Genomic DNA, 16624 nt, shown 5'->3' with positions numbered 1-16624 from the left:
CAGGGGGTTAGGAAGATGCTCACTCTAGGGCATTTTGATGTCCATAAGAAGACTACATTAACTACAGAAACTCGCAGGAAGTGATGAAAGGCGCTACTCTTCCAAATGGTGGAGGGCTGAAGGTAAGGTTGTTGCTTTCGTTTCGTGCTTTCTCAATGGGTCAGAGGGGCATTATTTAATCAAGCATAAAGCTCTAGCTTGTATTTCGGCCATACCACATTTCAGACAATAGTAGGCCTGTGTACGTTTCTTTCTAGACCTGCAATATTATATTACTGGGTTCCTCAGGGTTCCATCTTGTCTCCCTGTCGATCAACATTGTATTTAGGTTATCACCTGGGATTCAGTTTCTGGGATCAGCAATGTTATTCTTATGAATTTGGTTATTCCTCTGGATTTAGAAGACAAATAAAAACAAAGGCTTGTGATTGGTGGTCCTGTAGTGGGGGTTTCACCCTTCTGGATGCTCAGGATGCAGCTAGAATGTTCTGCCATATTTCTTCCACATTGTGCACTTGGGGAGAGTTTGGTCTCAAACAGTGACACACTTATGAGGCAAGGTGAAAAGAAAGATACTGAAAATAACATACAAAAGGGTTTGTGCAAGGTCCCCACCCTGGTAATTTGAGGCCAGAGTGAGCCACACTTTTGCACATGGCATACTGGCAAGCCTCCAGTGAAGGAATACGGAATGGTTCATGGTGCAGCCCTGACGCATTACAAATGACACAGAAAGTAAGAGATGATGTATAACAAGAGAGATGCAGAGATGCTTCCAACAGGTTCTAGGCCTGAAATGGTACATAAACATTTGACGTGCAAAAGCAAAGAGAGAGCTGATGCGATGAACCTCCTGGAATCATCACGTAGTACAACCTGAAATGTCTCTGTGACAGAGCATGAACGTTTCAGTAAAACAGAGAGACAGTCGCTGGGTGCTGAGGTGTGCTCTTGTAAGATCCTCTAGAGTTCCTCCCTGTAAGCAAGGGAAAATGCAGAATAATCTACCTTGTTCAGTAGATCACAGTAGCAGGCCTCCGCTGAAATGACCATGATCACAGCGTGTAGATGGTGCATAATTTGATCTGGAGCAGGTAGGCTCCGCCCCCCCCTCCCCCCCCCAAGGGGAAAGAGTGCATGGGGAAGTTTCCAACCATGAGATCCGTGCTGCTACACGCAGTGGCGTAATAAAGGCCCCCAATGTGCGGGGGTCGTGCTCCAAGGGGCCCCCTATGCACCTGTACATTTTGCACAGGCAGTAGGCCCCTGACTAGGTCCAGGGGAGAGGGGCCTCCCCAGGTACTTTGCAGGGCCCACCCCTCAACTTTCGTAAGGCCACGGTGCCTGCAGGCCTCACATAATTGGTGCCACTGTATCCAACAGCAGTGCAAGAGAATAGATAGTGTGGAGAGCCACTTGGGCTCTTCTATACTTTGTTGCCCGCTCCGTGACGTAGTACCGTGTCCGGAGTGAGGGCTATTTAATAAAGATGAGCAAGACCCTCTGGGTCTTTTGCCACAAGTGTTACAACATGCACAATTGTCGCTGTTACTTTAAGTGAGCTAGTGCGAACTGAACTGCGTAGCAAAGTAGTTACCAGCTGGGCCCACTCTACAGACATAACTCTTTGGTGCAGTCCTCATATACCCACTTCTCTCTGGGGCATGACTGTCAGTATGAACAGTCGATCCCAGGGAAAGTACGTTTTGGGCAGGAGTAACATGGCCACATGAGTAACCAAGTCGACGTTTTCTCCGCAGCTCCATGTCATGTCAGCATTAGGCCCAGTTTCTCAGTCTATGAGGTGAGCTCCTATGCCTGGCATTGCGTGCTGGGAGAGGAGGTGATAGTGAATTTCTCAATGTGTTAGGTTCTGTGGGCGTATCATAGAGTACCGTCAGCGATACCGCCCAGTCTCCCAGTGGTCACTTTAAAGAGAAATTGCCCAACATTCTTATGACCCAGGCAACACTCCTGTGACTCGCTAGCCCTTAGCTAAATCAACTATCCTAATCCATGGAGTTTATAGATTTATCAGTGAGCCTAGACTCAAGGTTATTATTAGCGGGGAATAACAGATATGTTTTCAGTTCCAAACTACATAATTCATGTGTACTCGACCTATACAAAACAGGAAGATCTACTGCATGATAAGGACCAAGAGGGAGCAGGGAATGCACAGGTGTGATCCCAAAAGTAATCTTAATATACCTTGTGAATTTTCCTGTAAAGCCATGTAGCCTGCGGTTGAGCAATTGCCTGCGGTTGTGCAATTGTTTTTTGGCGTAAAGGCTTAAAGATAATGAAATGATTGTTAATACCTGTTTTCCACAGAACAAGCTGCTGGGGTTTATCACAGAGAATCGCGCAGCGGAAAATATCAGCTCACCTACAAGGAAGCCAAAGCGGTGTGTGACTATGAAGGAGGGCAGCTAGCCACATATGAGCAACTGCGGCAAGCCTGGAAAATAGGTACGAAAATAATGAACTGCACAATGAAAATAAACTATTGAGCATGTCAAATGTATTGCCTATGCAACTGGTGAGTAGATATTGAAGTCACCTTTAATCCAAACTGTAGCTAAAACACTGGAGTGTAGTCTGTCAGAAAGTAGTGACAAATCAGGTCCGAATTATTTCAAGTTGGGTTATTCTCCTATTGTTAACAGTGGCTGTATTGTTTTGTACATAAGGCCTGCTTCTTTCTGTGGTCTGGTCATTGTTAGTTCTCAGCTCCAGACTGTTTGTAGACAAACTATTGTTTCCAATACTTCACATATACTTAAAGTGGATTTTAAATGTATCCCTTGCTCGTGATTGGGTAGCTTTTTTTCTATCGCAGTTGTCTGTTCTTGATTCAATGGCATTTCTCCATATTAATGTGTTTGCCCTGCCCAAAAGCATTTTGTTCTCACAGTGTTCTGGTTGGAAGAGCTGCAATCTTCCATTACATTCTTTTTCATAAATAACTTTTTTATTGAATACATTTTTTAAATAACTATCAACTTTTTCATCCAGCATAGCATCAGACATACTTTCTACAACTTGCAAATCAGCAGATCATATGTTCCGTGGCATGTATCATCACCGTGTGTACATAGGTTCTATCCATCGACAACTGCACGGTGGTTCACTAGTGTCCATGGGTGTCATATTGTTCTTTACTTGGTTTTTAAGATGTCAATTGTCTTGCAGTTCAGTTGAGACATTTTTATCCTTCAGTTTTTTGCCTCATTTTTCCTGCACCGGGAAATCTTTCCATTTGGCTTAAATCTTTCCAAATTTTCTAGGGCAATCTCGAGCCTTAAAAACAGTGATCTCAGCCCAAATGCAAGGATTTATGCTATGGGGCAGGGACGGCTTTAGCACTGGTGCCGCCCTGTGCTACAATTTTTTTAATCGCCCCCCCACTGACCTCTTCCGATTCCCACAATATCACCCTGCAAAAATGTCCCTCATCTCTCCATAGCCCTTCCCTCACATAAATTTCGTTTGTTTTAAAGCTCTGGTAAAGGCTGGCTTTACTACACCCACTCAGCTATCCAGATAAAATACAGATCTGTTCTTTGCAGCAGGCATATTAACCATCTGCACTACTTTATGACAAGTCAAGACTGCCACTGGTCAAAACTCTGATCTCTCTCTGTCAGGAACATAAATCACAAGATTTATCTTGACATTTTTATTGTTGCCTGACAGCTGGCGCACATGGAACTTTTCTTATGGGGCTTTTAATTTGTAAGTTATTGCTAAACACACCACCTCCTTCCCTGTGGTCAGCGTCCACCCCCTCCGGGTCATCGCCCATACGGCCACACTAGTCGCAACCCCCTGAAGCCAGCTCTGCTATGGGGACCATGCTGTGAGGCTTGGCGGCATTGCCACTTCGCAGGAGCATACTGTGTCACGTCGAGCCACCATCAGGGCCAGATTTCAGAAGAGTAGATCTAATCTGGGCACTGTCACATCTCCCCATATCCCAGTGTAAGGTCAATCCAATCCATGTCACTGAGTAAACACATTGTTCTACTTGTTTACTAAAACATTGGAGAGAAGCAAAGCCCCACAGTGTGGGAAGTAGTGACCCTACTCTTTCACAGCCCCTCAGACACCTATCATTGTCGGTTCTGCCCCTTTTGTACAATAGGGCTCTAGTGTAATAGGAGCTATGCAGGATTTTAAGCTGTACCAGGCGAATACCCCCTCTGATGGCTACTTCTCTAGGGTGTCTACATGCCTCTGCGCTATCATTGTCTTCTAGGGGACCAAGATCTTGCTCCTAGTGAGCTTTCAATGCCTGGAGTTGGCATTGGCAATTAGTAGTAAACAGTGTTAACTTGTAGTAAACATAAGTGCCAGGGCCCTTCTCAGAAGGCCACTGCAGCTTGAACCACCCATTATCCCACCAGTGCTGCCAATGACAGTAGGAGTACAGCAAACAACTATTGCACGCCTACAAGTGTGACAATTCAGGCTATTCCAGGTCACGCAAACACTATGTGAAAGGCATAGGTGGCAAGAATTATTCATTTTTAATGTATACTGAATTATTAAACAATGTGGTTGTTCTCATCTTAAAATTAGACAGACAGGGACCCAATGTGGTCGACGGTCATTAGTGCAGTTGATGGGAATAAACTGCTAATCACAGGAAACCACCAGCTCAGATTAAGCACTGGTAGTAACTGTTCTATAGATCAGCGAAATGGTATGCGTATGTAGTAGGGCTCATCCTTGACTTCCATAAGTAACTCAGAGTATCTGGTCAAAACTTCCTCATGTGGAGATATCTTATGAAAAGTGGACGTATCTTAAGAATTGCCCATCACTCAATTCATGGTGCCTCTGGAGTAATGCAAATGGTATCATCTTTCCCTTTTCCCGGAGATCTCCTAACTTGGATATTCTGGATAGAGCCTAGTGTCTGCTGCATTGTAACCCATTATTATTCTCTAAGTGATCTGTGTCCCATATTTCCATTCAATGATTAGGGGACCATTCCTGTATTTTACAATCAGCAGTCCATGGGCGTGCATTTGTTTTCTTGCTCTCTCACCTTGCTTCTTCCCACCCCTACATGTGCTCCTTGCATTCAACCCACCCCTGCTCCCTATGTCCCCCCACAATTCCATGTCCCTAATCATTGTTTTATTTAATGAGGACACAGCAGCTGCATTGGGCTACCAGGCAGATCGATTGTATACACTTCTCAAACACTTCTTACAATTTTCACTTATCATTTTAGCACAGCCTTCTGCCATGCTAGAATGAGAAATTAAGATTAGCCAGCTGAGATATGAGGCATGTGCAAGCATGCATCACAACGCACGTGTGAATGCATTACGACCCACAGAAAACCCACTGCAAATTTTCCAGCCATGTGTCCTGATGTGTGCACAGGTACAAATTTCAGAAACCATTGCCTTGCTAATAGGTCAGTCTGTTACAGCTGGTATCTATTGGCTTTGCTAATGTTTGTGTACTTAACTAGCCACAGAGTGGTCATAAATGTCATTGACAAAGTCTCTGATGTCACATCATTGGCGTACAAAGCATAACTCTCTATTGATGTACATTCAAGGAAGTAAAATTTGCTTCACTGTCTGACTACAGGAAATGTAAAGGTTCCTTACTTCTATGTCTCTTACAGAATGATGGGTCTGGTGCACATCTTTGCCCCAAGGTGGAGCATGCTTGGTTACCATATTTCTAAGAGCCAGTAGACATTCTTTTTCAGCTCTAGGTTAAAGGCAATATTAGAGCTAAACAGTCAGTTGTTACACCTTCCCCTGTATCAGTGGCGGCCCGTCCTTTAGGGCGTAGGAGCCACGCCCCCCCACCTTTTGTCCCCCATGAAGAGTGTCTGTCAGGCTGAACAAAGGTCAGCCTAACAGACACTCTTCATGATCAGGTCAGAGAGCCAGGAGCAGACATGCGCGATTTGCACCTGAGCTGAACTTTGCTGGGCTGAGAAGATCACAGCTCCTCTGGGCGTGACCTCCTCAGCCCAGCAAAGGTGCCTCGAGGCCCTCCCCTGGGTGACGAGGAAAGCATCACCAATTGACACTCTCCCTGGGTGCTTCAGTTTAAGCCCTGAAGTGCCCAGGGCGAGTGTCAATCAGTGACACTTCGTCACAGAGTGGTGGGGAGTCAGCAGTCTCACTGACCCCATCCCACTCTGTGACGAGGCTGGGACTGCTGCCTTCCCTCATTGGCTGACCTGAGGTGAAGGCGGCAGTCCCAACCCTATTGGGACCTGGAGGCCAAAGATAAGTGTGTGTGTATGAGTGTGATGTTTCAAATTGAATGCGTGCATGTTTGAATGGTATGAATGTTGTTAATGGATGTGCATGCATGTGTGAGTGAAAGAATGAGTGTGTGTGATGTTTTAAAATGAATGTTTGGTGCGTGCGTGCATGTTTCAATTGTATGAGTGTTGTTAATGGATGCGCGTGCGTACGTGCGTGTCTGTGTGTGAAAGAATGACTGTGTGTGTTTGTGTGTACCCCGTCCGCCTCCCTCCCTCCTAAAGTTGCGGCCACCACTGCCCTGTATATAGCAGAATAGCTTTCCCTGCGGCACTAAGTCATTTCTAGGTTGGTAACCTGATATCCACCTCAATTTTATATTGCCTGGGCTTGGCTGACTCCTGTTTCCCACCCACCTAATCCCCTAAATTCCGGCCTTCCATAAACCTCCCACAGTTCCATCGGGGCAGGTTCATAATCTGGAGGCTGCAGGGATACCAGAGAGGTTCTTGAAGGTGTCTCCTTGTGGGACTCAGCCGACACAATTCAACATGGCCTGGTGTGACGTGGAAGTCAGTGGCCCTGAGTAGAGAAACGGTGATGGAGATTAAGAGGACTCCGCCCGCGAGCGACAGCGAGAGAAGGCAGCCTCCACAATAGCCAGAGTGGGGGCCGACACAGACTCAGGTTCCATTAAGCCTTGAACGAACGCAAGCAGCGGGGTGGAGCCAGGTGCAGTAGAAAATGACGCAGCCTTGCATCCAGAGCCCAGATGACCGGCAAACCAGTCAGCAGGTGTAAGGTACCTCCATGAAACACCATCAACAAGTGGCCATTTTCAGGAAGCACCCAGAGCCTTCATGGAGGGAGGTAGACAAGTGCCACTGTCCCCCGGGGTCTTGGAAGGAGACTTGGAAAGTGCCCTAGTGATCAGAAAGTGCCATGCAGGTCAGTCGCCGATGGACAGTGGTGGCTTGCCAGAACATTAGGGGCATTCAGCTGGGCCCCCATATCTAGGGCGTGGTCTCGTCGACAGCCTGCGGCGGGAGCCAGGAGGTCTTGTGAGGTGCAGGGCGCTGGCCGCTTGGATACCTGGTGGACCCAGCGGAGTGGCCGGTCCCATGTGGGGCTTTCCAGACTAACAGCAGGGGCAGTTAATGCAGTGCTAACAACAAGAAGCCAGAGAATTGGAACCCAACCCCAGAAACGAATCCTCTGACTAACTGGGGGAACCCTCCACATCTGTCCTTCCCAGCAGGGCGAGGGTGATGCAAAGAAGTCACCACACACCTGTGAGTACTGTAGTAGGGGCCCTACAGGAGGGAGCCCAGTTTTAGAATTTGCGAAGGCGAATATAAGTGGAGGGCATGCAGAGTTTGGGGGGTCCAGCTCCCTAAGACACTGCCCATAGAGAAAGTAATCACTAACATAGAGCGAAGAGAGTTGAGCGCTATCCTGGCGCATTGAACTGTCTTTGCCCACTGGCACTGGGCGTCAAGTCTTGGCCTCAGAGTGTAGTGAGCTTGGCTTTGGAGGAGGTTTAAGACAGCCAGCAGGTGGATGGTGGAAAAACCGACAGGCGGTAGATGGCTCCTCATTTGGGAGCTACCCCTGGCTGGCAGCGGCAACGACCACTGTAGCCCCAGAGCTGACTACAATCACAGAGGTTGACTAAGATGAAGGGAGACGAAGGGCTCAGGTGGTCCACCAGATGAAGCTGGACGAAATCGCCCTCCCCATGACGGAACAGGTACAGCAAGGATGGAGGGAGTGCAGAGCCCAGCAAAACAGTCCCCTGAGAATGGTGAGGCGCTAATGCTCAAAGACATTATGGCTGCAATCTAGAGGGTTTGCGGATCCCTGGAGACAAAAATCGATACGGTTTCAACAGAGATAACACTAGTCAGGGCAGACTTATGAAATATGAGTGCAAGAGTAAAGGAAACAGTAGACTTGATCACAATCCTCATGGCATAGACTGCAGTTCTGATGAAACAGGTTAATGACCTATGCACCACCGTGTGTGTCATAGGGGAAAAGCTGGAGGATTTAGAGGGACGCTACAGAAGAAATAACATTCTATTGGTCTGGGTCCCTGGGAAGACAGTGGGTATATTTATGGAAGATCTCATTCTTAAGGTCCTACATCCCAGGGCCTGTAAAACTTCTTCTCTGATGAGTAGGCCCATGGGAAACCAAGAACTCTACTCAGGCCGGGGGCACCTCCTCACTCAATTATTGCCTGCATTTTCAACTTTAGGTACCGTGATGTAATCCTTCAGGCAGCCTGCCGTGCCTCACCGTTCAAATTCGACAACACAGTCATCAGTTTTTTTCCTGACTTCATGGTCTGAGTCTAGCGATGTAGGAAAGTACCCTCTTTCTTGCCATGGTTACCCCCATTTTCTGTGTTCACTGTGTTCACTGGGATCCTGCTAACCAGGACCCCAGTGATTATGGTCTCTCCCTTCAAACTCTGTTACTTCAACCACTTACACCCCACATTTGGCATACTGGTGCCCCCATATAAGTCCCTAGTATATGGTACCTAGGTACCCAGGGCATTGGGGTACCAGGGAATCTCCATGTGCTGCAGCATGTATTATGCCACCCATGGGGAGCCCATGCAAAGTGCATCCGCAGGTCTGCCATTGCAGCGTGCGTCAATCGGTACATGTACCCTTTTCACTACAGGTCACTGCACCAGTTCACTGTAAGTCACCCTAATGGCAGACCCTCCTAGCCCAGAGGGCAGGGTGCAAGTACCTGTGTGTGAGGGCACCCATACACTAGCAGAGGTGCCCCCACAAACTCCAGTTCCATTTTCCTGAACATCGTGAGTGCAGGGATGCCATTTTATGCGTTTGCTTGACATAGGTCACTAACTATGTACAGCTACATAATGGTAACTCCGAACCTAGGCATGTTTGGTATCACACATGTCAGAATCATACCCCAATACAGTTTCAAGTATTGGAAGTATGATTCCATGCACTCCGGGGGGCTCCTTAAAGGACCCCCAGCATTGCTTCTACCAGCCTCACTGGGATTTCCGGGCAGCCCAAGCTCCTGCCAACCCTCAGACAGGTTTCTGCCCTCCTGATGTTTGATCAGCTCAAGCCCAGGAAGGCAGACCTAAGGAATTCCTTTGGGAGAGGGGAGTAACACCCTCTCCCTTGGGAAATAGGTGTTGCATGGCTTTGGGGGTAGCCTCCACAAACCAAGCTTTGAAGGGCACATTTGGTGCCCTCCTTGCAAAAACCAGTCTGCACCAGTTCAGGAACCTCCAGTCCCTGCTCTGGTGTGAAACTGGACTAGGGATAGGGGAGTGATCACTCCCCTGTCCATCACCACCCCAGGGGTGGTGCCCAGAGCTCCTCCAGAGGGTCCCTGGGTTCTGCCATCTTGAATCCAAGGTGGACAGGGACCTCTGGGAGCATCTGAGTGTCCAGGTCAGGCAGTGATGACAGAGCCCCCTCCTGAAAGGTGGTCACCTGGTTAGGTGACCAATCCCCCTTTCAGGGATATTTAGGGTCTCTCTCTTGGGTGCGTCCTCTGATTCGGCTTGCAAGATTCCAGCTGGACTACTCTGCAACCTCTACTTCAACTTCTGGCTGCTGGAACTACGATTGGACCCTCCAGGAACTGACAATCTGCATCCACGACGAAGACCCTGCTTACAACATTGTTTCCACGGATCCTTCCAGCTTCTGCAACATTTCCCCAGCTGTGCATCCTCTGAGGGCAGCAAGTCCTCAGTCTGCACAAGAAGAAAGAAGGAATCTCCCTTGGAGTGAAGGAGTCACTCCCCTGCATCTGAAGGCATAAACTGCAATGACGACCGGCTGCGTGGATCTCCTCTCATCTTGAGCTGCCTGGATCCTGCATCACGGGTGGTGGTCCAGAGTAGTTCTCTTGGTCCTCTCTGCCAGCTGACCAACGTTGGTGGAAGTAAGCCCTTGCCTTCCCACACAGGACAGTACCCCGTACACTGTATTCTTGCAGCTACCAAGGCTTGTTGGCATCTCCTCCAAGGGATCTTCAGGATACATGTATCCCCAGTCTCCAGCACTCCTTCCTGTGATGCACCGCCCTCTGTGTGCTTCTCCTGTAGCTCAGGACTGTGCTGCTTGGGCTCCTCTGAAACTCCTGGTTCCTCTTCAATTGGGTCTCCTGTGGGGACTGCCTTTTCTTCTGTGGACTCTCTGCCGTGCTGAGGGACCCCTAGGACTCCCCTCATTGGCTGAGTCATCGTGGACCTTGCTGGTCCCCGTCAGCTCCAATTTTGCTTCACCGCTACTTCTGCCTTTGCCAAGGCTTTTCCATATCACTAACCAACTGCAATCATCCATCCAGCATGGGGCGTCGACTGCATCCTTCAGGAACTCATCTGTGGCTCCAGGGCAGCATTGCTGACCATCTTCGTCCTACCATTGACCAACTCCTGCAACCACGGATGGGTAGTGGTTCCTGGCCCCACCGGACATTTCTGTGATTTCTGGACTTAGTCCCCTTCTTTCACAGGTATTCCTCTTCAGGCAGTCTTGTCTGGGTTTTGCAATATCTTCTTTTTCTTCCTTTTGGGTGGTTTGGGGGAAATCCAGTAGCTTACTCCTTTCTTTCTGGTCTCTGGGGGGCACTGTGGTACTTACCTTTGGGTTTTCTAGTTACCTCAGCTCCCCTCTACACATTCCACTTACCTAGGTGGGGGTCCTGCATTCACATTCATTTTTTTAGAATATGGTTTGGGCTCCCCCTATGGCCACTACTCTCTATAGCTATTTGCACTGTTTTCTAACACTTTCTATGTCTATTGCTGATTACTAGTGTACATATCTAGTGTGTTACTTACCTCTTATTAGACGGTTGCCTTTCTAGTACTTTTTGATAATTGTGTCACTAAAATAAAGTACCTTTATTTTTGTTACACTGAGTGCTTTCTTTCATGTGTGTAAGTGCTGTGTGACTACAGTGGTATTGCATGAGCTTTGCATGTCTCCAGATATGCCTTGGCTGCTCATCCACATCTACCTGTAGGAAGCCTGGAGCCTGGCTTCTAGACACTGCCTACATTTCACTGATAGGGGAACCCTGGACCTGGTATAAGGTGTAAGTATCTTAGGTACCCACCACACACCAGGCCAGCTTCCTACAAGCGGCTCTGCCATAACTTTGCAGAGTAGTGGCAGATGAAAAGACCTGGCATTTCGCATTCCCAAAGGCAGCATGGGGCTGGCTCAATGGCTGGAGGCTGGCCAAAGGGGCATGAACAACGAACCAGTCCCACCAACAGCGCTGTAACCATTTCAACTAAGACCACAGAGTGGAAAACAAAGAGGCGAGATGTGACCCACAATCAACACAACAACAGGCTTCTTGGGGGTAACCCAACAGGAGTCACAGAAGCAATAATTTGATGCCACAGGCTGAGGCTGATGGCAACAGAAGTAATCTCAGTCACAGTGTGCCAGTTCCATGTAAAGTTATTGTTGGGATGATGCGACTCACCATTGGTTGCCGCTGAGAATGACGTGGCTGCAGGCAGAGACCGATGACTCCTGGTAACATGTGACTATTAAGGAGAGTCAGTTTTTTGGTACTTATCACTGCCGCCTATCGTTTAAGTACTTGTTCTGGGTGTCAGGGACTCTGCACCGTTGGGGTGGCAGGCAATTATATGTCTGCTGTGCAGAGAGGAAGGGGGTGGGGTTGTGTTCAGGGGTCTGAGTTTTATCATTGTTTGTTTGGGGGGACAGGGTTGTTTTCTGAGGCACTGAAACTACAGTTCCACACAAGCATCCACTCAGCACCCTTGCCACACTCTCTGGGTCGTCCAGTGGGCTTGACAGGCTGTAGGAGCATCTCGTTCACACAAGACAATGGGAGACAGGGCTGAAATGTCAGCTATGAAGATGTTATCCTGGGATGTTAATATATTGGGACAGAAAATTGAAAGGAGGGGCATTTTGTAATACATCAAGCGTCAGGCTCCAGATGTGGTCCTGTTCCAAGAGGCCCAAAATGAAGGGTAACATATACCAAGCACTAGATAGATGTGGCTACAAAATGGTGGCCTGTGCAGGTTACACAATAGTTTCACGAGGGGGCGGGGGGGAATTTTTTATAAAAAAGTCACTCCCAATTACCATCCATCAAGTCTGGCAGGATACCCATGAGAGATATGTGACCATTACCGGGAGTTGGAGGGAGTGCTTATTAATGTATGCTCGGTCTATGTCCTGCCACACCTCCACGTCATGCTCCCTGACTTATGCACCCTGCTACTCTGACTGTCGGACAGAAAGTTACTTATAGGCGGGCACTGTAACCCGAAACTATGCGAGGAATGGGAGCAATGGCCCCCTAAACTGGTGGGTTCCTCCCGCCACCCGTTGGCCGATTGCCTTACTGCCCTTGATTCGACTGACATATGGCGGGCACATAATCCCAGAGAGCAGCAATGTACATGTTGCTTAGGGGCACATGGCAGCCTTTCCCACATCGGTTACCTTCTCGCCCTTACCCACCAGCTTCATGATTACTCAGAGGTACATCACCTACCTGCAAGCATCACAGATCAGTTCCCCAAATTGGTGTCGTTTGGTGTCTCAGTTAACTCTTGGTATCTCAAGATGCCCTATATCAGGGAGGGGCTACTAGAAGCAACAGAGAAATATTTTACGGAAAAGGAGATGCGGTTGAATCCTCACAGACCCTATAGGAAGCATATAAAACTGTAATTATCAGGTCCTCTCCCTAATCAAGGGACACAAGAAGGAAAAACGGGCCAAGCTTAAGATGCTTGAACAAGTTATTCGAATGCAGGAAAAGTAATTTATCATACAGGAGAGTACTGACACCAAGCACACTCTCCTACTAAAGCAGAAAAAATATAGGAACGTGGCAACAGACCCTGCCAACGTGAACCATAGGACCACGAAGCACCGTTTGTATGAAGTCAGTAATAAGGCGGGCAAGCTATTAGCCTGGTCAGACAAGAGGGAGCAGACCAGTCAAAGGGTGCTACAGGTGAAGACAAGGGAAGGCATGCTAGTGAGAAATAAAGTGTGGCAGATGCATTTGCCACCTTTATGCCCAGTTATACTCCCCAGCAGTGGTTCCTCTTACCGAGTCTCACTAGCTCAGACTGAGATTTCCTTGAAGAGAAAATAACGTAGCATAAATTAGTATGGGCAATACGCGATCTGAAATCGGGCAGGGCTGTCGCCCTAAAGACTGCTGATTGAGCTCTATAAACTGATGGTCAAAAACAGGCTTGTCATTTGCTGAGTATGTTTAAGGAGAGAACAGCGAGGTTCATTACCTAGAGACCAGTGGCTAGCAACTATTGTGGTCATCCATAAGGAGGGAAAATCACCTGACGACTGCGCCTCTTACAGGCTAATATCACTCGTTAAGGTCCTAGCCAAGTTGTTGGCCTCCCGACTGACCAAGATGATTAAGGCGTTGGTCCAACTGGGCGAATCGGATTTCATTCCTTACCAAAGCACCACTGTCAGCTGAGACACCTACATGGTGTACTGAGCCAGGCTCCCAATCTGCAAAAACACACCCTGGTTCTCTCTCTAGATGTCAGAATGGTGTTTGACACTGTTGAATGGATGTTTGAGGTTGTTTTAGAATGGACTTTGTCCGACCCTTCAAACACTGGGTGCAACTCTTGTATATTTATCCAATGGCACAGGTGAGGGTGAATGGGGGGAAATCCTGGGAGTTTAGCCTTCAGCTGGGTACTAAACAGGGCTTCTCTTTATTGCCACTAATCTTTGCCCTGGCACTGGAGCCTTTGACAGCCAGGATCAGGCATGATTTGTTGGTCTGTGGTCTGCAGTGAAATGATCACTAGGAAGATGAAGTATCATAATATGTGGATGAAGGGCCAGATTAGCAAGTTCTGATTTTGCGAATCGGAAATTGCGAGTCGGTGCGACTCGCAATTTCCAATTCGCAAAATCGGATGCAGAACAGTGTCTCAGACACCATCTGCGATTCGCTATGGGGTCGCAAAGACCCACCTCATTAATATTAATGAGGTGGGTCGCATTTTGCGACCCCATAGCGAGTCCCTGCACTCACAGGGATGGTGGCCTGCTGAAGACAGCAGACCCCCATGTCTGTGACTGCTTTTTAAATAAAGCAGTTTTTATTCTTTATTTTGCAGCCCGTTTTCCTTAAAGGAAAACGAGTTGCAAAATAAAAAAAAGAATGAAACCATTTGGTTTCGTTTTTTCAGAGTAGGCAGTGGTCCATTGGACCACAGCCTACTCTGAAAAAACCTTTTTGGCAACATTCACAAAGGGGAAGGGGTCCCATAGGGACCCCTTCCCTTTTGAAAATGAGTTACCACCATTGTGACACTGGTGGCAACTGCGACTTGCTTTGCGACTGCGTTCGCGGTCATAAAGCAATTTGGCATCGCGATGCGAGTCGCAAATAGGAAGGGGACACCCATTCCTATTTGCGAGTCGCATTCACATTTTGCGAGTCGGTACCGACTCGCAATATGTGAATGTGCATCGCGATGAGCATTTTGCATGGCGCAAACTGCGATTTTCGCAGTTTGCACCATGCAAAATGCTTGCTACATCCGGCCCGAAGTTCTGCTATATGGGATGGATCCAGAAAACACCCTGAACAGGTTAATGAAGATAATCACAATATTTGGTCGCTGCTCAGGATAGCCTATCAACTAGCAAAAATCCCTAATATACAATTTATTGGATCAGATACCAAGACTGCCCTGTAACTGTGAGGCGCAGATAGTCACTTTAGGGTTCTGCTATCTCGGGTTCTATATAACCACGGACCTTGCCACTTTTGTGGCAAGGTAAGCAACCTGTCACCACCACTAGAAAGGTTAGAACAGAATGTCCAACATTGGAGGTCCCTGTTGTTATCACTCTTAGGCAGGGATGCTCTCCTTAAAATTATGTCCCTACCCTTTTTGTCTAGGTCCTTCAGAACTCCCCATATACACTACATAATTCATACTTTAAGGCAACTGAATGCAAGATCAACACATTGTTCTGGAATTGGTGCCCGGCACAAATAGGTCAATACAAACTTGTGAGGGGACAGTATGACAAGGGATAGCCTTGCCTGATATCCAAAACAACTACTGGGTGGCGCAATTGATCACTGTCAATGGTTGGGTCTTCTGACCCCCCCCCGGGGGAGCCTGCATTCTAGATGGATGCATCCCCCCCTGGTGATGCAACCGGGGGAGGGGTGACCTTAGGGCTCTTTACAGTAGGCTTAGGCATGATAACATTCATGGTTCAACTGCAACAGTAATAGACCTCTGGCACATTGCCACACAAACCATGGGCAGAAGGGGCAAAGTCACACAGGCCACACCCCTCTGGGATGCAGCAGAGCTGGGCACACTGGAAAAGCAACTGGGGTTTGACAAATGGGGCTTAATTAGTCTCTCATGGGTGGGAGACTTATGGGCCCAGGGAGACATTATCCCATTCAAAAACCTGCAGCGTGACTATCAACTGACGCCTGCTAAGACATATCGCTATATACAGGTACATCAGGCACTGAGGGCAGTACTGCTGAAAGGAACGAACCTCCCTGAGTCTTTGCCCCTGATGGGAAGACTGCTGACAGAGTATATGCCACAAAAAGCCCTTCCCCAGATGTGCAAAAAATCAACAACATACCTGATGCCCTTCTGCAACTGAAAGAGTGGTTGATCCACAACTTGGAGGGCCTACAGAACATTGAGTGGACTGAGGCCATGGCATCCCCTAGAGAGGTAGATATATGGGCCTGTTTCTCCCTAGTTCAATTAAAGATTCTCGACTGCTTCTACTACACTCAGACCACGTTGGTTAACATGGGTGGGGCGATGAATGAGTGGTGCTGGTGAGGTTGTCATCACAGGGGTACATTTTATCACATTTCATAGGAATGCCCGGTTTAACAGAGTTTCTGGATGGCGGTGGTAGCATGTATGGGCAAGGTGTGTTGGGGTTCATTAACCACCTTGGAAAAGAGGTGCCTCCTGAATGTCTGGCGTGAAACGAATCTGAGCCCTAGGTCGCGTACATGGATAACGCTGGGATTAGTTGTAGCCAAACAAAATGTTGCAAGACTGTGGGGAGCAGAACAAGAGCCGCTGCTGGGGGACTGGAAATGTGATATTGACTGGTGCGTGTTGACTGAGAGGGTAGTTTGTGAAGGCAGGGGATGCCTCTAAAAGTGTGCATAAGTGTAGGGACACTGGAATAGCTATAGGGGCAAAATTTGTGATGACCTTGCCCCTGCCACTTTTGAGTAGCTTCCATTTAGCATTGCTGTCAGCTGTGTTGGGGAGGGTAGTGTGAGGGGATGGCGGATCGGTTGGA

At 48.0% G+C, this 16624-nt stretch overlaps 1 protein-coding gene across 1 annotated transcript in view; it reads left to right on the top strand.

Annotated features, from left to right (window-relative positions):
- Positions 1-16624, top strand: part of TNFAIP6 (TNF alpha induced protein 6) — a 258936-nt gene that overhangs the window by 69699 nt on the left and 172613 nt on the right. The window contains exon 2 of the mRNA XM_069225213.1: positions 2335-2472. Within this exon, the coding sequence (XP_069081314.1) occupies positions 2335-2472 (138 nt within the window). The remainder of the gene's footprint in view (positions 1-2334; positions 2473-16624) is intronic.

Source organism: Pleurodeles waltl, chromosome 3_1, assembly GCF_031143425.1.
Source record: "Pleurodeles waltl isolate 20211129_DDA chromosome 3_1, aPleWal1.hap1.20221129, whole genome shotgun sequence".
Taxonomy (NCBI): domain Eukaryota; kingdom Metazoa; phylum Chordata; class Amphibia; order Caudata; family Salamandridae; genus Pleurodeles; species Pleurodeles waltl.
This window is presented reverse-complemented; position numbering and strand designations above follow the sequence as displayed.